Source organism: Hevea brasiliensis, chromosome 1 (assembly GCF_030052815.1).
Source record: "Hevea brasiliensis isolate MT/VB/25A 57/8 chromosome 1, ASM3005281v1, whole genome shotgun sequence".
NCBI lineage: Eukaryota > Viridiplantae > Streptophyta > Magnoliopsida > Malpighiales > Euphorbiaceae > Hevea > Hevea brasiliensis.
The window spans coordinates 125,198,323-125,221,560 of NC_079493.1; the positions used below are offsets into that span (position 1 = coordinate 125,198,323).

General features: G+C 34.1%; 2 protein-coding genes across 4 annotated transcripts; one reads left to right on the forward strand and one right to left on the reverse strand.

Moving 5' to 3' along the window:
- Positions 1–528: 528 nt before the first annotated feature.
- LOC110634670 (protein LURP-one-related 11-like) lies at positions 529–1,532 on the reverse strand. The gene is made up of 3 exons (XM_021783761.2): positions 1,266–1,532; positions 933–1,166; positions 529–856 (listed from the first exon to the last, which is right to left on the reverse strand). Exons 1-3 carry the CDS (start codon positions 1,497–1,499, stop codon positions 722–724), a joined length of 603 nt encoding a protein of 200 aa, XP_021639453.1. The 5' UTR covers positions 1,500–1,532; the 3' UTR covers positions 529–721.
- Positions 1,533–12,500: 10,968 nt separating this feature from the next.
- LOC131182337 (1-phosphatidylinositol-3-phosphate 5-kinase FAB1B-like) lies at positions 12,501–22,941 on the forward strand. Of its 3 annotated transcripts, none has more exons than XM_058151534.1 (11): positions 12,501–13,943; positions 14,337–15,086; positions 15,834–15,987; positions 16,122–16,466; positions 16,823–17,704; positions 17,797–18,128; positions 18,496–18,619; positions 18,704–18,874; positions 20,146–21,681; positions 21,841–22,107; positions 22,270–22,941. In XM_058151534.1, exons 1-11 carry the CDS (start codon positions 13,321–13,323, stop codon positions 22,594–22,596), a joined length of 5,511 nt encoding a protein of 1,836 aa, XP_058007517.1. In that variant the 5' UTR covers positions 12,501–13,320; the 3' UTR covers positions 22,597–22,941. The 3 variants fall into 3 exon arrangements, with proteins under 3 accessions (XP_058007517.1, XP_058007522.1, XP_058007519.1); XM_058151539.1 differs by having other exon boundaries at positions 18,704–18,862; XM_058151536.1 differs by having other exon boundaries at positions 12,752–13,943; positions 14,340–15,086.
- Positions 22,942–23,238: the final 297 nt, after the last annotated feature.

Here is a 23,238-nt window from a genome sequence, read left to right on the forward strand (position 1 = left end):
AATGAATTATGTGAAAACCTATTCAAATTGAATAAAAAAAATCATGGAACTTTTGGAATCCACCCTCAGATCTTCACTGTCACCGAAATAAGATTATAATATTTTTTAATAGTCTCACAATAAATTCACCAAATAATCTTAGCAATAAGGAAATTAATTATAAGAGAAATGGAAAATAAATAGTAGAAGTATATCAAAATAGAGAACATAATTCGTGGACCAAATCATCAACCCACAACTCTCCAATTCCAATTTTCATTGTTCAAATTGTTCATGAACATGTAAATAAAATTTGAGTTTGATCCGATGGTGAACGAACTTCCAAAGACTAAAAGAGTGATATAACAAAAATTTCTGCAGAATTTTGCTTTGTCAAAAATGATTTAATCAATATAATTATTATATGTTCAAGAATTTGATTATCATTAATCATAGTAAATGTTATGGAAATTCATCGTAATCGAAAGTCGTAATATAACTCATCATACAACTGTTTTGTAAAATTTTTCCTATTTCAGAACCATTAAATGAAAAACATTGGTTAAAGATTTTTTTTTTTTTTTATTAGCTAGTGTTATATATGTACAGAAAGCTTTTTTCTTTGGCCAAAACTTCAGATTTTACATTTGATGAGATTGTAGACTACCAGAAGTCCCATGATGAGAGAATAGCTAGTTTTATATATGTACAGAAAGCCCCTTTTTTTTTTTTTCCCAAAACTTCAGATTTTACATTTGATGAGATTGTAGACGACAAGAAGTCCCATGATGAGAGAATGATCCATACAGGGCTCCACCACCATCGTTAAAACATCTTCACCTAACACAACTCCACCCTTTGACTCCTTTCTCTTCACCTACATATAATAAAACTCACATTAATAATGAATTTTAATCGGTAAATTGTAATCTTCTCCAGGATTATGAGCTCACCTCTGCGATGAGTCCCCCAGAGTCGTCTATTATCCTGCATGTTGAGTTGCGAGTCCAGCTTTGAATCTTGTATTGCGATGGTTGATTCTGGTCTAACCCCACAAGAGCTCTGCATAATGACCCTCCTCTTAAAAGCCTGAAGCTTTTTCTCACTTGAAAACCTGGCTTTCTCTCGTCATCTGCACCAGAGCCAGAGGTTTTGTAGCCCTCCCAACAACCCAGCAACTTGAATTTCTATATATACACAGATATTGCTAAAGAGTAAGCTTATTAAATTAGAAATCCAACCCCAACAACATCAAAATCCAGGTTTTTTTTGCTTCTTTTACGTACCTTTCTGAATATGGTGAAGAGGACGTTGCCCCAGGAATCCATGAGATGAACTTGATTTCCAGACTTGCAGTTGTAGTTATCAACACGATAAACGACATGGCCGTTTGAATCGAACACGGTGCAGCCATTGCCACTGAGAACCAGAGACTTCATCCATATGGTGAAAGTTTCCTGTTTAGATGTGAAGTAACAGGGAGCTGAAGAAAGAGGTTCTCGGGGGTGTATCTTTGCCATCAGTTTTTTTGCAGAGAAGTTTTATTTGTAATTTTCAACTTCACTTAGTCTTAAGTGAGTTTTAAATGCTTAAATAGAGCAAGGCATTTATGCTTAGCTACAGCCTAAAGCTAAACAATAGTATGTTTTACGTGTAAACTTCACCTATCACGAATTTAAAATATAAATAAATGATGAAATTTATTTATTAAATATAAAAAATTTCTAATAAACAATATTATATCACAACTTGGAATTAGAGAATTAATCCTCGGCTGCATTTTTGCAAAAGTGACATTATAAATAGATTAATTTTATTTATTTTAATAAAAAAAAAGAGATCCATTGGACCGACTTAGAATAACTCTATAAAAGTACTAAGTTTATTTTTCAATTGTTGTATCTTTCATAAAAACAATACTTTAATACATGAAATTAACTTATTATATTCAATTAAAAAAAAAAATATATTGCAAATGGGTGGCTATCATGAATGGAATTTCATTAATTATATAAATCTTATCTTTTTGTATTTATGATTAAAAGTATCCTTTTAATTAATTTACACCCATTAAAATTATTCAAAATAATTAAAATCTTGTTTAACATTCAGATTTTAGGGGAAAACAATAATTTTTTGAAAAATATATTATTGTAAATACTGAAAAAATAATTTTAAAAAATATTTTGTTATTTAAAATTTTGTATAGTAACAATAACAAGGGACAAGAAAAGGTCCCAAGTTGGCAAAGTGGGAAATTGCAATTATTTTATGGGCAGGTAAAAGAGGGAATAAACAAAGATATCATGAAGCAATCAGCAGAAATTTAAAATGTGATTGAAAATAATAAATTTAGTTGTATATATTGGTTGGCTCAAATGGAATCTTATCGCTGTAGGATATGTTTGGGTGAGGCGAGGGAAGGGTACCTAATGGAAGGATAAGGGAGGGTAAGGAAGGGGAAGGGTGAAGAGAGTTACAATAAAAAAAATCTCATGTTTGAAAAGAGGCGAATTGATAGAAAGATGATGAAATATAATGTATATTTTTCATATTTGTAAAGAGGTGAAAGAAGGATAAATAATTATTAGAAGTATAAAAATACTTTTTTTTATTAGATAATTTATTAAATGTTAAACTCATTATGATAAATATTAAATTTACAAATAATAATGATTCACTATAAATAAATCATAAAATTAATAGATCAAAACAATAATAATTAAAGTAAACTATTGAAAGAATAAATAAAATAATAATAATTGAAGAATAATAATTACAGCAAACTATTTAAAAACAAATGATTGAAAACAGAGAAATTATGTATGGCCACTTGAGAGAAAATACATTTATTTATAGTGGTACACTAGGTTTATTTTTAATGGATATAATTAGATTTTTAATAAAAAAATTAAGGACACAATAAAAAAAATAAAAAATAAAGTAATTTTTAACTCTCATCTCCCCCTGTTTACACCCCAATTTGGAGTGTAAAAAAAAAAGGGATTTGAGGGGTAAGGGAGGGTAAGACTTACCCTTTCTTACCCTTATCTTTTACTAACTCACATTTTCTCAAATAAGGGTATAATAGTTACTTACCCCTTCTTACCCTTATTTACTATTTTCTCACCCACCCAAACAGAGCATTAGTGACTCAATCCATTACCCAATTTCATAACTGTTCCCAATTGTAGATTTCGTCACCTCATGATCATCTGCTCCTAACAAAGGTTCCAATACACTCATCTAATTCACCCAATATTATTACCTAACCATATAATATTTATTATATTTAATACAATTAAAGAATATAATTAAAAAAAAATTAATACCCTTTAATTTTTTAAATATAATAAATGACTTTAAATAAAAAAATTTAAATACGAAACATAAAAATTTATATTATAAAAAAATGGCATAATGATGGAACGTTTAGGAGGAAGTTGATGGTTTTCATTGGTTTTAAAAATTAATAAAAAATGGCAAGAGGTGTATTGAGGTGGAAGCGTTGCCAAACATGGACCGCTCATTTAATGTATTTATATGTTACACTTGACCATAGTATTCAATTTCTTGTTTGCAAAGCTATGTATAATTTCTTTAATTATTTTTGTTTTAGCCGATAGATTTTGTTCATATTGTCCTCCTTTTCTTCGTGGTTGAGTATCTCTCTTTTGAATCATCTAATTATATCCTTATCTATAGGTATCATGGATCAATATTTTATTTTTAGTGAAAGTTATTTTTTTTAATTAAAATATAAAATAATAATTAATTATCAAATTAAAATTGAGATTAAAATTAAAGATTTAATTTAATCTTTTAACTCTTGAATTGAAATCTATTTGAATTGAACTATAAGTTGATGCCTTCTCAATATACGTTCAACAACACTTGTTCTGTATTATTATTATTATTAATTTTAAAATATTTATTTAATAATATATTAATTAAAATTTAATTCAATACTGATTGAACTTTAAATTCTTAATTATTTATCTTTATCGATTCAATAACAAGACATAATTTTTCTCATTAACCCTGATAATAAGATTAAATAGATGATAAAATTAATGAGCTATGAAGAATGAATATGGACATAAAAAACATATTTATAATATAATATGAATATTGAAAGACATTTATTTAAAAAAAATAATTAAGATACAATATAAGAAACATAACTTGATAAAAAAATTATTTATATTATTTTAGATATAGTACATAAATATGTATATTTGTTATATTTTAAGTATAAAATATATAATTATTTAAAATTTAAACTATAAACGAGATGAAAGACACATTATTCAAAAGAGAATTACTCAACCACCAAAAAAGGCTTGATGAGGAGGACAATATGAACAAAATCTATCAGTTAAAACAAAACTAATTAAAGGAAAAAAAAAACATATTATTAAGTATATTATTTTACTTACCACTAAGCATAGTAGTCTGATAAGTCGAGTGGAGTGGCATTGCCACATTTCCATGTTCGATCTATGCCACATAAGTACAATGGTTAAATATTGCTTCTATTTTAGATATGTTGATTTATTATGAAATATTTTAATGTGTGACTTATTGAGATTCATCCTGAGTTTGGTGGTAGGCCCTTTCTATAAAAGGGATTAAATTGAGAGCATCAACTAGTGATTCCGAGTTTTAAATTTAAAAGAATTATAACCGTTATATTTAAAAAGTTTTTTTTTTAATTTTACTTATAAAAATATTAAAATAATAAAAAAAATTAAAATGTTTAGTAATATTAAAAAAAGGTGCCTTTTTGGCATTGAAATCCCAATGATAATGGGGCTTTTAATATGAGTGGATTATTAATTGTAATAATAAAATAAAAAAAAAAATCAAATACCATTGTTAGAGGGGTGATGTGTCCGTGTAGTTAACTGGCAAAGGATAGACACCATCACAAACTGGCAAAGTGAGGTGCCAGTTAGCATTCAAATCTAATTTAATTATATTTTTCCTCAAAACACAAGTAAGCATGTTTTGTCTTTGCGATAAACATCTCATTTATTGATGGCTATTTTTGTTTCACAAAAACAATCTTTTGCTTTGCTTCTCCTTCAAACAAGCATGCCTTGATTAAGCATATTTTTTGATAAAATTTTAAATAATTTTATTAAATAATATATTTTATTATTAAATTATGTGTGTGCATTTATCTATCTTAAAATAAAAAAAAAACCCAGCATGCCTATCAAAATTATAGATTTTTATTTATATAATATCATACTTTAATCAAATGTTAAGATAGTCATTAATTTGACATGATTTTGGCAAGGTGGTAAATGTAGTACCTTTGTTGCAGTAAGTTAGGGTATAGTTCTATCTTTTCAGAAGGGATCGAAGGTTATTACTGATAATGATGACTTATGGAGTAGTGTCCGAGATGGGATTGTAGCATGAGATAGAGAGTTGTTAGCTCAGGTGTTCTGGAGATGGTACAAGTTCCATATAGGAATTATATGATGTAAGATCAAGATGTATGTAAGCCTCTAAATTGAATGACAGGTTTTGATACCTAGTATTTTAAGTTTCAGCTAATTAAATGGATATGAGAAATTAGAGTTACAACAGATCCCCTCCCTAAGGTAGTAGGGGGTAGTATGTAGTCTAAAAGGGTAAGGACAGAGATCACGAAGGAGAAGTATGACTGCTATTCTCTAAGTTTATCCTTAGCTTCTTAATGCTTAAGATAAAAGTATACTCCAAATAAAGTAAAAGAAAAAGGACGAAAGTTAGCATCGATAAATCATAGAATATTTATATATATATATATATATAGATGGAGTGCGGTTCAAATGCAGTAGGAGAGATAGCTTAAATGCCAGTAGAAGTCTAGCTAGGGTAGTTAGAGGATCAATTATGAGTAACATTGACGTATAGATGACGTGGTAGGGATAGTGGAAAGGTATAAGTTTCTGACATGACAATCAGGTTCAAAAAGAAAATAGAGCTAAAAATGGAAGAGTGAAAGTTTGAATTTGGGTAAGATAAAAAGAGTTGGGTAAAGAATAAACTGGAAAAACAGATTAGGATAAGATTAGGAAGAATAGAGCTAAGATACCGAGGAGGTGAATGTGGTTATAGGAAGGGTAAACGAGATAAAAAAAAAAAAAGGATATAGAGCGTAGAAAATGATAGCATTATGAAGAACATTGTCAAGTTATGAAACCCAGAAGTACAGGACTTAGAGCAGGTCATAGTTGATGTAGTGTTAGGAGCTTGAACCTAGAGCTTAGAGTTACAGGATTTAGATTAGATCTTATATGTTTTCTACTCCCAAGGTAGGATAATGGGGCAATGACATAAGAACCCTTTTGGTTGTTGACAATATAATGGAAATTAGGTGAGGTGTGCGACCAAAGTAGGTAGTAGCTGTTGAGCGTGCTGTGGTAACTTGAATTGTACTGTCAGATAAAGAAGCAAGATCAGTAGGAGTAAGCTGGATAAAAGTCAACATAAGGGATTTAAATATGCAAGATGGGGGGATAATGTCACAGAGGCTTAATATTAAAATTTAGAGTGGTGAGATCTAGAGTCAAAAATTGGAGTTAGACATATATTTTCAGTGTGATCGATAGAATAATTATGTAAAAAAAAAGAGTAATAATAAATAAATAAATAAATAATAGTATGATAATATGTAGCAGCACGCTAATAACGGTCATAATAGGACAAGATAGGTATAGGTGTAATTATAAGATATTGAGAGGTGCATGGATTAGAGGAGTGATTGTTGGTAAGATTGGAGTAGATCTGAAAGAATCTGTGAGTGCTTTTATCTTCTAGAATATAGCTAAGTATAAGGAGTATTGGACAAATAATTATAAGTATGGAAGATAAATGGAGAGTAAAAAGAAAATAGTAAATTCTAAGATGATATGTCAGGCAGGTCAACAGTATAACAAATGGTAGATACAACTGATATCTTGTAATAACGCACAATAATTACAAAGAAATAATAAAACTAAAAAGGGAGACTAAGGGGTATGAGCTAAATTTTGTTTGTCAAACAATGGTATACCATAAATGGTGGGAGAACATTTCTCCTTCTTTTCAAATTGGCTCGTGTTTCGATTCTAGGAGATTATGTTAAGAAGAGAGGTCATGTCCAAGTAGCCCAATTAATTGAAAATTTGATGGGCGTTAGTACATATCCAATCTTTTGAGGCGAAAATGACGATAATGGTGTACCTAATGTTAAGTATAAAAGAATGATCAGAGAGGTGACAGGAGTTAAATCGAGCTAGTTACTAGGACTTACAACCCTTTTGAACTATAAGCTGGAGGAAGTGCTATTTGCTAATGAGTTACAGCGAATGAAATTGTTGCTAAAGGGAAAAGTTGAGGCTGAAGTTTGGAAAGCTATGGGTAGCATATGTGATTATATTAAGGAGAATGAACACGTGAAGTATCTTGTTTAGAATTAAAGCATGACACATATTTTCCACAGCCGTGTTAGTTCATATGGAACTTATAATTTATAGGGCTCCTATCCATTCAGGATGAGCAATTTCCTACTAAGACTGATAGAGAATGATAATGTTCAGATAGGTAAGTTGGGAAAGGGGATACAAAAAGAATTTTCTATGATTAATTATAAGTGTTACGTAATGTGAAGAATGTGCTGGTAGGAGTCAATCGTAAAGTTAGAATTCTCGAAGTAATGGAACTAGTAATCAAGATAAGACTAAGAAATAACAAAAAAAAAAAAGAAAGTTAAAGTTGATGATGGGATGGACATCCTTGAAGGAAAAGGTGTAAGGGTGAGATAGGACTAAGATTAAGGAATAAGTACAGCATGTTGAAAAGATATCAACAATAGCAGAAATAAGAAAAAAAAGTGGATAAGATCCAAAGGACAGGAAGAAAGCTAGGTAGAGCTAGTTATAATGATGAGGATAAAAAGGAATATGTATGCTAGGAACACACTAAGAGATGTTTGAAACAAGTTATTATGAAATGATAGATTAAAGGAGTAGTAGAGCCTCGATATAAGTGCCAATGTGTCAGAAGTAGGCCACATACTAAGAAGCTTTAGGAAGAAGTCTAGATATTTTCATTCCAAAGAAGGAGTGGGAAACGATAAAGTTGCATTAACTGGGTTGTCAGGGAATACAAATACATTTGTCCTATAAGAGAAGAGACCCAGTTCACTTTCCAATATTGATAAGTGGTGTAGGGTGCGCTTGACACTTGGATGGAGTTCTACATAACTAGTTATATAAGATGGACAAGGGCTGGTCTAAGGACCTTAGTAATGACACAAAGAGATTGAAAATTTGAAGTATCATGGGAGTGAGAAGATATATAGGTATTGACCATTGAGGTCATAGGACAAGTAAAGGTTTCGAACAACATGTATATGATAGGTGCTACAGGAAATCATTTCATAGGATACTATAGGGTAAGGAACATAAGTCATGTTTTTGAAAAACAGAGATTATTGAAACAAAGGAATGAGAACTGAAGTCACCAAGAGAGACGTTAGGGCGTAATAAAAATGAGGTAAGCGTCAAAGTTGATTAAAGTTATTAGATATCAAGTCGAGAGTAGTGAAGTATAATGAGTACTAGAGATGACGAAAAAAAAAAAGAGGGGTAAATGAGTAGTCAAATGTGATGGTTTAGACTCATAAGGAGGATGGTAGCTGGCATACTACAATAGGGGCAGATAGACATAAAAATTTTTAACCATCCATGCAGATCCAAAGCGGAAAGATGTAAAATTTGCAATGGGTGACTGTGTTCTTGAAGGTTCCTCCTATGAAAAGGGTTATGAGATTTGGAAAGAAAAGGCAAATTGACACTCCATTATATAGGACCTTTTAAGATCATGGACAGAGTGGGAGCAGTTGCCTATCAGTTAAAGTTGCCACCAAACCTTTCTCATATCCACCCGGTATTCCGCATTTTCATGCTTAGAAAGTATGTTCCCGATCCTTCTCATGTGCTGCGACAAAGACACAGTGGAGTTAAATGAGAATTTGATCTTTGAGGAGCAACTAGTAGCTATAGTAGACTATCAGATGAGACAACTTTGGTCAAGGCAAATCCCTATGATTAGTCCTGCAGAGGAGTTAATCTATGGTGGGATGCACTTGGAAGTTAGAGAGGGATATGCGCAGCAAGTACTTATAAGTTTTATATGCAACTATGTGTCATTGTTTTGCCTTGTGTAAAATTCGAGGACGATTTTTCTATAAGAGGGAAAGAATGTAACATTCCTAATTTTCAAATAATATATATATATATATATATGACGATTTTTCTATAAGAGGGAAAGAATGTAACATTCCTAATTTTCAAATAACATTCCTAATTTTCAAATAATATATATATATATTATTCTAGTCCTGGTATTGTGGACTTTGCGTAGGTACTTTCATTTTATGAAAATTTGATTGTCGCCCGGATCTGCAATTTTGGGTCAAGCAGATAAGCAGCTGGAACTATTTCAGAACCGGGTCAAGATTATAGGCTACCGCACCGTTTTCAGACGTTCTGGACACGTTCCAGTTGTCAGATTTGGCATAGGTAAACTCGAACTCTACATTACTCAATTTTTGCCTTGTACTGGGTTAGAATAAAATTTATAAAATATTCATGGATGATAAGAAAATGACGATTCCTATTGCAATAGCCTTATAATATTGTTAAGGACCGCGGGGCAGGTTTATAGAATTTTTAAAGTTAGTTTGGATAGTTTTTGAAAAATATTAGTTTTGAAGTCTTATAATTGAGTTGTCTGATGTTGTGATTATTGCTTGGTTTGGAGGACTCAGGAGAGGCCATATAATGATAATGAGATATGGGTTGAGTTTAAAAGTGTTATTTGAACCATTTTACAGGTTGGATAGGTCATAGGTATAGGAGAGACTCTGTCGGATTTTCAGCACAACTTAGGGTGTCTTTGGTCTTTTCTAAACTTGTATTGAGTCAAATATATTAAATAATTGCAATAAAATTGTCAGGTGAGCCGGGACAGTCTTTCTCCTCCTCCCAGCCGCCGCAGTGACCTAAGTTCAAGTTTGTGAGTAAAATATTAATTTTTAATTGTAATTTCTATATTATTATATGTTCAAGCATGCCCATGCATCATTTATAAATATGTATTTATGTAGTTAAATACTAGGCACGTTTTATATTACATTCATAATTGTTGAAGTGCCATGGATGTTGTTTGTGGTAATTTGGAGTAGTGTGTGTGCGTAGCGTGCGTGTGGTATGGTATTGGATATGGACAAGATGGGTAGACATGGCTTGAGAGACACTCGCTGGGACCCCACATTTAGTTTATTAAGTGAAAGTCCAGCTTGAGAGACACTCGCTGGCAGAGGTTGGATTAAGAAGGCTGTATAGGGGATCAGCTACCATATATGTATTACTTGACAGTGTTGGGTGTGTGAGTGCTCCAAATTGCTTTTTTGCTGTTATAATATGAAAATTATGACGATGTTGCTTTTTACTCCACATGGTGTATTAGCTTTAGATAGTTATAGAGATTCTGATTAAAATTGATATTTTACTCTCTAAATTGAACGCTCACTTCTGTTCATCTATTTTTCCAGGCTATAGGAGGATTATTTGTTGTGGCTAACCTGCTCTTCTTCTTTACAGGTCCATTAATAGCATTTAATGTATTTTGTACAATTGAATTAAATTTTAGACTCTGCATGTGTTAGAAGCACTTATTTTTATTTTGGGCTTGTATTATAAAAGTTATGTTGGACCTGTAAAATTATTAACTGTATGCATGATGGGATTGGATGAGGGAGCTGAGCTCATATTTGAGTTATGACATTTTGATTATGTGGATGGTGAGCTGAGCTCCCCAATTTATTATATATTGTGTTTACAGGTCGGGCGAGTCAAAAACTCCCCATTGAATGGTTCATTTTATAGTCAGACTCTGTCCAGTTGAATTCTTGAAATTGGGCCCAAATGAGCCTTAGAGTTGGGTTGAGGAATAGTTAGACTTACTATGAGTCTCGGGGGCTTTAGGCTGGCCCAGGTCCTAGTGCCGGTTCGGCCCATAGGTTGCGTTGTGACAAAATAAGATGAAAGACACTTTATTCAAAAGAGAATTACTCAACCACCAAAAAAGGCTTGATGAAGAGGACAATATGAACAAAATCTATCGGCTAAAACAAAACTATTTAAAGGAAAAAAAAAAACATATTATTAAGTATATTATTTTACTTACCACTAAGCATGTTAGTCTCATAAGTCGAATGGAGTGGCATTGCCACATTACCATGTTCGATTTATGCCACATCAGTATAATGGTTAAATATTGCTTCTATTTAAAATGTGTTGATTTATTATGAAATATTTTAATGTATAATTTATTGGGATTCACCCTGAGTTTGGTGGTGAGCCCCTTCTATAAAAGGGATTAAATTGAGAGCATCAACTAGTGATCCGAGTTTTAAATTTAAAAGGGTTATAACCATCATATTTAAAAAGTTTTTTTTTTTCAATTTTACTTATAAAAATATTAAAATAATAAAAAAATTTAAAATGTTTAGTAATATTAAAAAAAAGGTGCCTTTTTGGCATTGAAATCCCAATGATAATGGGGCTTTTAATATGAGTGGATTATAAATTGTAATAATAAAAAAAAAAAATAAAATACCATTGTTAGAGGGGTGATGTGTCCGTGTGGTTAACTGGCAAAGGATAGACACCATCACAAACTGGCAAAGTGAGGTGCCAGTTAGCATTCAAATCTAATTTAATTATATTTTTCCTCAAAACACAAGTAAGCATGTTTTGTCTTTGCGATAAACATCTCATTTATTGATGGCTATTTTTGTTTTTCTTTCTTTCACAAAAACAATCTTTTGCTTTGCTTCTCCTTCAAACAAGCATGCCTTGATTAAGCATATTTTTTATTAAAATTTTAAATAATTTTATTAAAGAATATATTTTATTATTAAATTATATGTGTGCATTTATCTATCTTAAAATTAAAAAAAAAAAATCAGCATGCCTATCAAGATTATAGATTTTATTTATATAATATCATACTTTAATCAAATGTTAATTAAAAAATAAAATGTAATTAATTTTTTAATGAGATTTAAAAAATAAATTTTATTATAAACATTAATTATTTATGAAAAATAAAAATAAAAAACGCGTTTGGAGATAATTTTGGGAAAATATGAACAGTCAATATGATTGGACACAGAAATATAATACAAGTACACAACACAGCTTTACAGTTGTTAAAAGTCAACCGTCAAAACTAAAACCCAAACTCCTAAGAAAACGACATCCATTTTCCGCTTCCACGAGAATTGCAAAGGAGAGGGTATTTTAGGAACCTTGTACAAAATTACTGTTCTGAAATGACGTCGTTTTTTCCGTCTCTCTCGAGTCCATTACATGGTTGCGTGGACGTGTGCCCACGTTATTTAGAAAAAAAAAAAAAAAGCTAAATAGCTTTATATTTTTTATATTAAAAATCTGATATATATATGATGGTTTATGTATTATTTTTCATATTAAAGATGATCTTCATCTAGTTTCTCTACATGAAAAAGCGCCATAAATTCACCATCATGAATTCAAGATTGTGATCAAGAATTGGATCATATTGATTCTTTGAAGAATCGTATCCGGGTAGGCGGGCTTCTGCAAAATTACCACCTGCCCTTTTGTCACGGATTCATTGACTACGTGGCTCGAGTCCCTTGAAGGAAAAGATCTTGATTTTGATGTTATTGTTGTTGTGATTGCCTTTTCAAGGTAACATTTGGTTCCTCGTTAGAATTGTGTACAAATGAAAATAAAATTTTCTTTTTCTTATGGGATATACGTTTTGATGCATTGAGATGGGCTTTTATGGTTTTATACAGTTCTGAGCTTCTGTGTTCTTTCAATTTAGTGTTCTTTTGGTCTGTGTACAATTTATTTGGGGACTTGGGTCGTTGGTATATTGAGCTCTAGTTTCTGGTGAAAGGGGTTATATATCAACATTTTTTCCAGAGTAGTTGGAAGTGTAGGATTGAGGTACAATTGAGGTTTATTAGAAAAGGCAGTGGTTTAGAAGATCTAATATTTGGATTGAGATAGGAGCTGCTATAGTGCTGTTATAATCTGTCACTGGCATGTGATCATTTGAATTTTCATATTAGATTGTGTTAGTAGCAGCAGCAGCATATTTATACGTGTATTTTTCTTTTATCTTTTAAAGTTGTTGCGAGGGTTTGGTTTCTTGATTGTAGCTGAAATTTTTGGGATAAGGTTTGTTAAAAGTGGCAAATGAGTATAGCATGATGAACGGGGCTGTAAGGAGTGTTTGTAGATGAATTCCCCTGACAAGACATTTTCTGAGCTAGTTGGCATATTGAAATCCTGGATGCCTTGGCGATCTGAGTCAGCAACTGTGTCAAGGGATTTTTGGATGCCCGATCAGAGTTGTAGAGTATGCTATGAGTGCGATTCTCAGTTCACAATAATTAACCGTAGGCACCACTGTAGACTTTGTGGTCGTATTTTCTGTGCCAAGTGTACAGCCAACTCAGTTCCTGCCCCATCAAGTGATCCAAAGTCTCCACAGGAAGAGTGGGAAAAAATTCGGGTATGTAATTATTGTTTCAAACAATGGCAGCAGGGGATAGCTACTTTGGATAATGGAATCCAGGTTCCTAGCCTGGATCTTAGCAGTTCACCATCAGCGGCAAGTTTGGCCAGCTCTAAATCTAGTGGCACTATTAACAGTAGTACCTTCACTCTTGGCTCGATGCCATACTCAGTTGGGCCATATCAACGAGCTCAACAAATTGCAGTTCCCAGCCCACATCAAACATCTGAAATGGAAACAAATTCTTCGGATAAACAAAGAGAATTAGCATTTGGAAGGAGCAATGGCATTGTTTCAGACATGGGCTATCATTCTCCAAACCTCTATGCATTTTCTATGAACAGGTTTGATAATCATCTCATGTTAAGTACTCCTTGTGCAGTTATTGTCTAGTTATGCATTAGAAATGCATAGTAGCATAACAATCAAGTATATTTTGTTAAGTCACGTGTTTTGCAGAAACTGACATGCTATTTATTAGCTACTGAAAGTGTAATTTATAAAAATATCACAAAAAATGCTTTTGTTTGAAAATATCAGTTGCTTACTATCTTATCTGGCAAAATTACATTTTGCAATTTCATTTACAAGCATTAGTACACTTGCATTACATTTAGTAGGTACTCACCAAGAAAAAAAGAAGGGGAAAAAAAAAGACACAAGTGGTACATAATTAGAATGTTTTTATTCATATATAATGATAGTTTATTTGATGCTCGGTCATTGTTTGGCATCAGAAGCGATGACGATGATGATGACTATGGTGTATTTCGCACTGATTCTGAAACGAGGCATTTTCCCCAAGACACTGAGTATTTTCATCAAGTTGAGTTTGATGACATGAGCAATGATGAGGGATCACATAAAGCTCGTCTTGATGGAGAAAATATTGACTCAAAAAGCTTAAGCAGCTCTCCATTGAACCATACTTTTGGCTCACATAGTCTAGAAGGAATGCCACAGCATGGGAAAAAAGATGGGCTTGATATGGATGATGAGTGTGAAGTACCTTCCTCCATGTATCCGGGGGAAAACAGTGATGCTGAACCTGTGGATTTTGAGAACAATGGACTGCTCTGGCTTCCCCCTGAACCAGAAGATGAAGAAGATGAGAGGGAAGCTGGTTTGTTTGATGATGATGAGGATGACGATGATGGGCATGCAGCCGGAGAGTGGGGACGTTTACGCACCTCAAACAGTTTTGGAAGTGGAGAATTCCGTAATAGAGACAAGACAGGTGAGGAGCAAAAGAAGGCCATGAAAAATGTGGTTGATGGGCATTTCAGGGCTTTGGTAGCCCAGCTATTACAGGTTGAGAATATTCCTGTGGGTGATGAAGATGATAAGGAAAGCTGGTTGGAAATCATTACATCTCTGTCATGGGAGGCAGCTACACTACTGAAGCCAGATATGAGCAAAAGTGGAGGAATGGACCCTGGTGGATATGTGAAAGTAAAATGCATTGCTTCTGGATGCCGCTGTGAGAGGTAGTTGCCACAATGATTTACATTGTCCATGCATAATAAACTGTGTTGTCTTGTTCCACATTCTTAGATAAGACTCCTCCATATGGATTTTTCTTATAGAAGTTGATCATTGAGCAAGGCTGTGACACTGTTTATAGAATTGTTTTGGCATATGTCTCTGGCTTAAATTTGCTGATAAAGTTTGCTTGTTGGAAGGTGGAAACATGGTTCCTGAAATAAGTAGTTTCTACATTTCATTAACCAGTGAAAGAACCTAAAAATTTAAACTGGAACAACCATTGTACTGGTAAACATATATAAACCTATTATGTGACTACAGGACCTGTAATAAATGGTAATTTCACAACTTTGCTCTAATCTATGGGCCAGATTAGTGAACAATACAACTTGATAATTTCACAATCATGGAGAAAACATAAGGAGATTGACATAGGAACTGATGCATACAATTGCTTTGGAAACTTTTTCTTCAAGCCCTGGTAATTTCTAACGTTGCTCTACTGGAAACTTTGATTAGCTCCCATTTAGGGATCTTTGTTTTGCTTCTATCATAAGATATATGGAATTATCAAGTTGACATCTTTTTATAGATGACCATACTTGTCCACATTAAGCTTATCAAAAAGTGCATTAGAGGCTAGAAAAGGTATTTGCTTACCATAATGACTTTTGCTTTATCTGGTCTTCTTGTTGCAGTGTTTCTAAGTTCTATTGTTCTTACTCGGCTTTTGATTGTTTCTTTTCTAGTATGGTGGTCAAAGGAGTTGTTTGTAAGAAAAATGTGGCTCATCGCCGAATGAAATCAAAAATAGAGAGACCTCGATTGTTGATCCTTGGAGGGGCTCTTGAGTACCAACGGGTTTCTAACCACTTATCAAGTTTTGATACCCTGCTACAGCAGGTTGTGATCCTTTACTTCCCCCAGCTTATTATGCATCATATAGCTGCATATTACTTCTGTATGTTCAAATGCAATTATTTTCAGTCTTTGAACCTTTTCTTCTCTTCTTTTGCATGGGTTTCCTCCCTCTCTAGGAAATGGACCATCTAAAGATGGCTGTGGCCAGGATAGATGCACACCAACCTGATGTTCTTTTAGTAGAGAAATCAGTTTCACGATTTGCGCAGGAGTACCTTCTTGCTAAAGACATATCTCTTGTTCTCAATATCAAGAGGCCACTTTTAGAGCGCATAGCCCGTTGCACAGGTGCTCAAATAGTTCCTTCAATCGATCATCTCTCTTCCCCAAAGTTGGGCTACTGCGATATGTTTCACGTAGAGAAATTTTTGGAAGATCTTGGTACTGCTGGGCAGGGTGGAAAAAAATTGGTGAAGAGATTGATGTATTTTGAGGACTGCCCAAAGCCATTGGGTTTTACCGTAAGTCCTTGAAACTTCAAATAATAGAGAATTTGATGATTATCAGATATTCGGTTTCATTTTATAACAAGTAGACAAGGTAGAAAGATTAGGCTGACGCTTGATCAAGTTTGTCAATCATATTATTCGTATCCTTTTATGTTAATTCATGCTTTATCTCCTTTTGGACCACTTTTTAGTTCATGATTTGGCTTCTTGTCTGAACTCTCAACAGCATTGATCTATGCAAATTGTGTAGCTATGTCATTAATATATCATTAATATATCATTTCATTGATCTAGTATACTTCTTTGACAATGATAAGCTGGATCTACTGCCAAGTTGTATTTACCTCTTCTATTTCTATCTGTTTCAGATTTTACTTAGAGGTGCTAATGGGGATGAGTTGAAGAAAGTGAAACACGTGGTCCAATATGGAGTTTTTGCAGCATATCACCTGGCTTTGGAGACGTCTTTTCTTGCTGATGAAGGAGCGTCTCTACCAGAACTCCCACTGAACTCTCCAATAACAGTGGCACTCCCTGATAAACCTTCAAGCGTTGATAGATCTATATCAACTGTACCTGGTTTCACTATCCCTGCCAATGAAAAGCCTCAGGGACTGCACGCTAGTAGTGAACCACAAACATCCAACAGCATCCATATTGCATATATTGACTCAACAGTCAGCAGTTCTTCTGCAGACCAAGTTGAAAGGAAACCGCTAGCTGATGGTCCTAGCTCTCAATCCACAGCACTCCCTTCATCTGGCATCAACTCAGCTGCATTTCTTTCAACTGTTCCTTATACAATGAAAGTTGTTTCAGATTCTTACTGTACTTTTGAGCAGAAAAATAAAATGCAACCTGGAGGTTCTCTGGTAGCAGAAATAATTCCGGTTAACAACAAGGTGGCTGCCATGGGTGATCATCTTACTGTTAATGGCTTTGAGCATTCAGAAGGTATTATGGAAAATCATTCCCCAAATGATCTTGGTGAAATGGTTCCCACTCTGTCGCACAGCTCAGAGGTATCATCTGCACGACAAGATAATAAAAGTAATCTTGAGGAGCCAGGACCTTTAAAAGAAGAATTTCCTCCATCACCTTCAGATCATCAGAGCATTTTGGTTTCCTTGTCTTCCCGCTGTGTATGGAAGGGGACTGTCTGTGAAAGGTCTCATCTTTTTCGAATTAAATACTATGGTAGCTTTGACAAACCTTTGGGTCGGTTTTTGCGAGACCATTTATTCAATAATGTAAGTTCCTTTTGCTTAGATTTATCTATATGTTTGTTTATAAAATATAGTTATTGCATTTTAAAACTGACAAATAGTAATTATTTCTTAAGAGTTACATATGCCGATCTTGTGAGATGCCATCAGAAGCCCATGTTCATTGTTACACTCATCGACAAGGCACCCTGACTATATCAGTTAAGAAGCTACCAGAAATAATATTACCAGGTGAAAAGGATGGAAAGATCTGGATGTGGCACAGATGCTTAAGGTGTCCCCGGACAAATGGTTTTCCTCCAGCTACCCGGAGAGTAGTGATGTCTGATGCTGCTTGGGGTTTATCTTTTGGGAAATTTTTGGAGCTTAGTTTTTCAAACCATGCAGCTGCAAGCAGGGTGGCAAGTTGTGGTCATTCTCTGCATAGGGATTGTCTTCGATTCTATGGGTATTTATCTTAATTTCGTTATTTTATTGTGCTGCAAGTGTCTTGATGTGGAAAGCATAGGAATGATGACACATGTATGCAATCTTAATCCTAAAGATGAATTTATGGCACATTAGAGAATCAAGATGTGTGATTGAGACCATTTTGGATGTCATCAGCTGGAATGCCTTTTTTGGATGTTAAGTGAGTGCTTTAAGTTTAGTGGAACTGATTATTAAATTCATTTGTGTAATTGAATTCATTCAACATGGATCTCAAGTTATATTGGCAATAGTAACAAAAACCCTTTTTTTCCCTTTCACTTCTAACAAACCTCTCTGTTCCTGTCTCTGTGTGTCTGTGTTTCTCACCAATTTAACATGTGCAGATTTGGGAATATGGTTGCTTGCTTTCGTTATGCATCAATTCATGTTCTCTCTGTGTACCTTCCACCCTCAAAACTTGATTTCAACTTTGAGAACCAGGAGTGGATACAGAAAGAAACAGTTGAGGTGCAGTGGTCCCCATTTTTAATTTTTGAATATTTCATTTAAATCAGTTTGCATATGGGTGATTTAATTATCTGATTATAACAGGTTGTTGACCGGGCAGAGCTTCTATTTTCTGAAGTACTCAATGCTTTGAGTCAAATTGCAGAGAAAAGATCTAGTGCAGCACCACCAAATAGTGGCACAAAACTACCTGAATCAAGGCGCCAAATTGGAGAACTTGAAGCAATGTTAGAAAAGGAGAAGGTAGAATTTGAGGTCAGGCTTTCTCCATATATTAGTCTTCTTCTTCTAGCCCTTAGTTACATAAAAGTCATATCCTACTAGCCAAGGTTTACGCATTGCCATTGAGTTTATGTAGACCATTTTAAGCAATGGATATGCATGTAGATGAATTGGGAACCTCTTAGTCTAAGTAGCCTTTAGTCCACAATCTTTCTGTGTAAGCCTTCAAGTCACTATGATGAACTAAAATTTACTTAAAAATGCTCTTTAAATTATTATTGAAAGTATACATTTGACTGTCTTTTACTGTATCCTAGGTCACTGTTTGTTATCCAATTTATCTACAAGTGTCCTCATGTCTAAAATGACAGTAATCTGTATCCTTCTCATTGAGCACATTTGGATAATTGATCAACATTTTATTACCTAGTAATTTTGAAGCTGGTCAAGTCAGTTCTTAATCACAAGCATGGGCCACATCACATCATCAGACATGGGAATTTTAATGTGCCTTGATTTCGCATTAATGGAAATTCTATAATATTTCCCTTAGGACATGTTTGGTAGGATATAATCAAAACTGTAATTCATAATTCCATTGCATGTTCCATTACTTTGGTTGCTCAAAAAAAAAAAGCTGATGTAATGTAATGGCCATGTAATTAATTACAGTTTAACTAACATTGCTTATTAAATATAAAATGTATATAATCATGATTACTTATTTTGTTTAATTTTTGTCACTGTTACAATTTTTTTACTACAATCACCACCCACAAGCAGTAGCCACCACCACGTCCAGCAACAACTGTCGCCACTACCACCACCACTTTGTTGTTATTACCACCACAAATAAAATAAATATTGAAAAAAGATTATCATTGCATTACATTGAATTTATTTTTATTTTTGAAACCAGACTTGAAAATGGAATGAAATTTGCATTATGTGATTGATTACGCTATATCACTTTATGTCCTATCAAACATATCCTTAGTTTTCTATGGATATTATACATTAGATTTTTGCATAAACACAAAATCTATTTTGTGTTTGGATAAATTGATTTGGATTTTTTTTTAAAATTGCTTGAATGAAAGTTATTCCATTCTGGTATTTGTTAGATTTATAAGTCTGGATTAGATTCATGAATGTGGTTAGTTCTTTTGAATTTGAAAAGATACATTTTTCTAGGTTTTCAAATCTATACTTACATATGAAGTTTTTCCTCCATCAAAATGGTAGATAATTTTTTTTTTCTACATCTAATATACAAGTTCCAATTGTTCTCTTTATTGTTTTAGGAGTTGCTCCAAAAAGCTTTGAATAGAGAAGCAAAAAAGGTTCAGCCTGTTATTGACATTCTTGAGATCAATAGACTGCGGCGGCAGTTGCTTTTCCAATCTTACATGTGGGACCACCGGCTAATATATGCAGCCAGTTTAGATAACAACAGTTTTCATGATAATTTGAATTGGTCAAGTTCAGGACATGAGGAAAAACCCATAGCTAATACTGAGCAGCTCAATGAGATGAATGTGAATGCCAAACCAGGAAAAGGTTTTAGTAGCTGCAACTCTCTGCCTGTAGATACATTGTTGCTTAAAATCCCTGATCGGCAAGGAGGACTTGGCAGTAATCCTGACCACTCTGACACAGCCCATGAAAAAGATAAGAGTCAAGGTTCTAATCTGGGAAAGGAAGACCACACTAAGCTTTCAGCTGTCATTCCCATCTGTGATCAACCCAGCAGCCTGGAATACAGTGGAAATGTTCGCAGGACCGTTTCTGAGGGACAGGTTCCTATCATGTCAAATTTATCTGATACCCTTGATGCTGCATGGACAGGAGAGAATCTCCTAGGAGTTGGAATATCAAAAGATGATATCAGTGTGCTTTCTGATTCAGCTGTGGCAGATTTGTCAACCACATCTACAGTGCTGGAAGGGTTGGATTTGTACAATCGAGTGGAAGACCAAAATGGGCCCAAGGTCAGCTGTTCACCTTCACCTGCATTGTCTGTCAAGGGCTCTGATAATATGGAAGATTCTGTAAGCTACCTGAGAATGCCTTTCTTGAACTTTTACCGCTCATTGAACAAGAACTTTTTGGCAAGCTCTGAGAAGCTTAATATAATGGGCGAGTATAGTCCAATCTATGTTTCATCCTTCAGGGAGTTGGAACTCCAGGGTGGGGCTAGGCTCCTCCTGCCTGTGGGGGTGAATGACACTGTCATTCCTGTGTATGATGATGAGCCTACAAGCATTATATCTTATGCACTACTATCACCAGAGTATCATGGCCAACTGACTGATGATGGAGACTTAAATTCTTCCTTAAGTTTATCTGAACCCATGACTTCTCAGTCATTCCACACTGTTGATGAAGTTACCATCGATTCTCACAGATGCCTTGGGTCTACAGATGAGAGTATCTTGCCTATGCCTGGATCTCGAAGCCCTCTGCTTCTAGACCCACTCTTTCACGCAAAAGCTATGCATGCCAGAGTTTCTTTTGGAGATGAAGGCCCACTTGGTAAGGTGAAACATTCTGTGACATGTTACTATGCAAAACGGTTTGAAGCCTTAAGAAGGGTATGTTGTCCATCTGAGCTTGATTTTATAAGGTCTCTCAGTCGTTGTAAGAAGTGGGGAGCTCAAGGTGGCAAGAGTAATGTCTTCTTTGCAAAAACATTGGACGATCGCTTTATTATCAAACAAGTCACAAAGACAGAATTAGAGTCATTTATAAAATTTGCTCCTGAATATTTCAAGTATCTCTCTAAATCAATTAGCTCAAGAAGTCCAACATGCCTGGCTAAAATTTTGGGGATCTATCAGGTACTTTGTCTCTAAACCTCAAATAGAAATTATGGTAAATTATCCGAGTCATTAGTTTAATCTTACAGCTTTCCAGACCCATTCATTGAACTTGTCCATACAAAAAACTATATGTTTGCCTGGAATTTATTATGTCTATTGTTGCCTTTATGTTGGAAGGTTACATCAAAACATTTGAAAGGTGGGAAAGAATCAAAAATGGATGTTCTGGTCATGGAGAATCTTCTGTTTGGGAGGAATGTGACTCGCCTTTATGATCTTAAAGGATCTTCCAGATCACGATATAATCCTGATTCCAGTGGGAGCAATAAAGTTCTATTGGATCAGAACTTGATTGAAGCAATGCCAACTTCTCCTATTTTTGTTGGAAACAAGGCAAAGCGGTTACTGGAGAGAGCTGTCTGGAATGATACTTCTTTTCTTGGGGTAAGTGTCAAACTCTGTGAGAGTGCACGGTTTGAGGGGATGGATGGTTGTGTTCACTTGGAAAATTGCAGAACAACTGAAATATCTATTTTGTGTAGGTTGCCTAGCACTAAAATAACTTTGTTTTCCATGTTAATTTGTTTTGTGCTTGTGCTGATGCAGTCTATTGATGTAATGGATTACTCATTATTGGTTGGGCTGGATGAAGAGAAGGGTGAATTGGTTCTTGGAATCATTGATTTCATGAGGCAATATACGTGGGACAAGCACCTGGAAACATGGGTGAAAGCTTCAGGCATACTTGGTGGGCCAAAGAACTCATCTCCGACGGTTATTTCTCCAGAGCAATACAAGAAAAGGTTCAGGAAAGCAATGACTACCTATTTTCTAATGGTCCCAGATCAGTGGTCACCTCCCACTATCATTCCAAGTAAATCCCAGTCAGATTTGTTTGAAGAGAACTCACAAGGCGGGAATTCAGTTGAATGACACCGGGAGTCTGTAAGCTTGTACATTTTACATATGCACTTTGGGACAACAGTCCCACATTATTTTTCCCATGTTCATATCTTTTTTCCTTATATTTTGATTATTTTTTTATAGGAATTATATGTTAGTTAAGAATGAAAAGTCATAATTGTTTGTTAGGTGAAGCAGAAGAAGGCTGTTAAAGCCACAGGAATTTCAGGAAGAGGTATTAATATGGATGATCTCTCCATGAAATCTCTGCACAATGTATTTATTTGTCTATTTACAATTGCAGTGTCTGAACTTCGAGCAAATTTTATGTTTGACATTTTAATACTTAGATTTTGATATTCTTTCCCAATACTATATTTGGTTTGTGTTCTATGTTTGGGCATATGGATCTCTTGTCCTTCTTGTGTTGAAGTTCCTTGACAACAGAATGAAGAGCTTTCCATTGGATTGGATGGACCATTTAGAAAGAGAACTCCCTTCTTTCCCCCAGGGAAAATAAGTAAATGATGCTGGAATTTGAAGACAAATATGTGCTGTAATAATTCTTACTAGCTGATAATTTTGTGCTGCAACAAATATGTGAATGGCAGTTCTTATGATACAGTAGAAAGATCATTTTACAAAACAAACACCAAATCTCTCCCCCCCCCC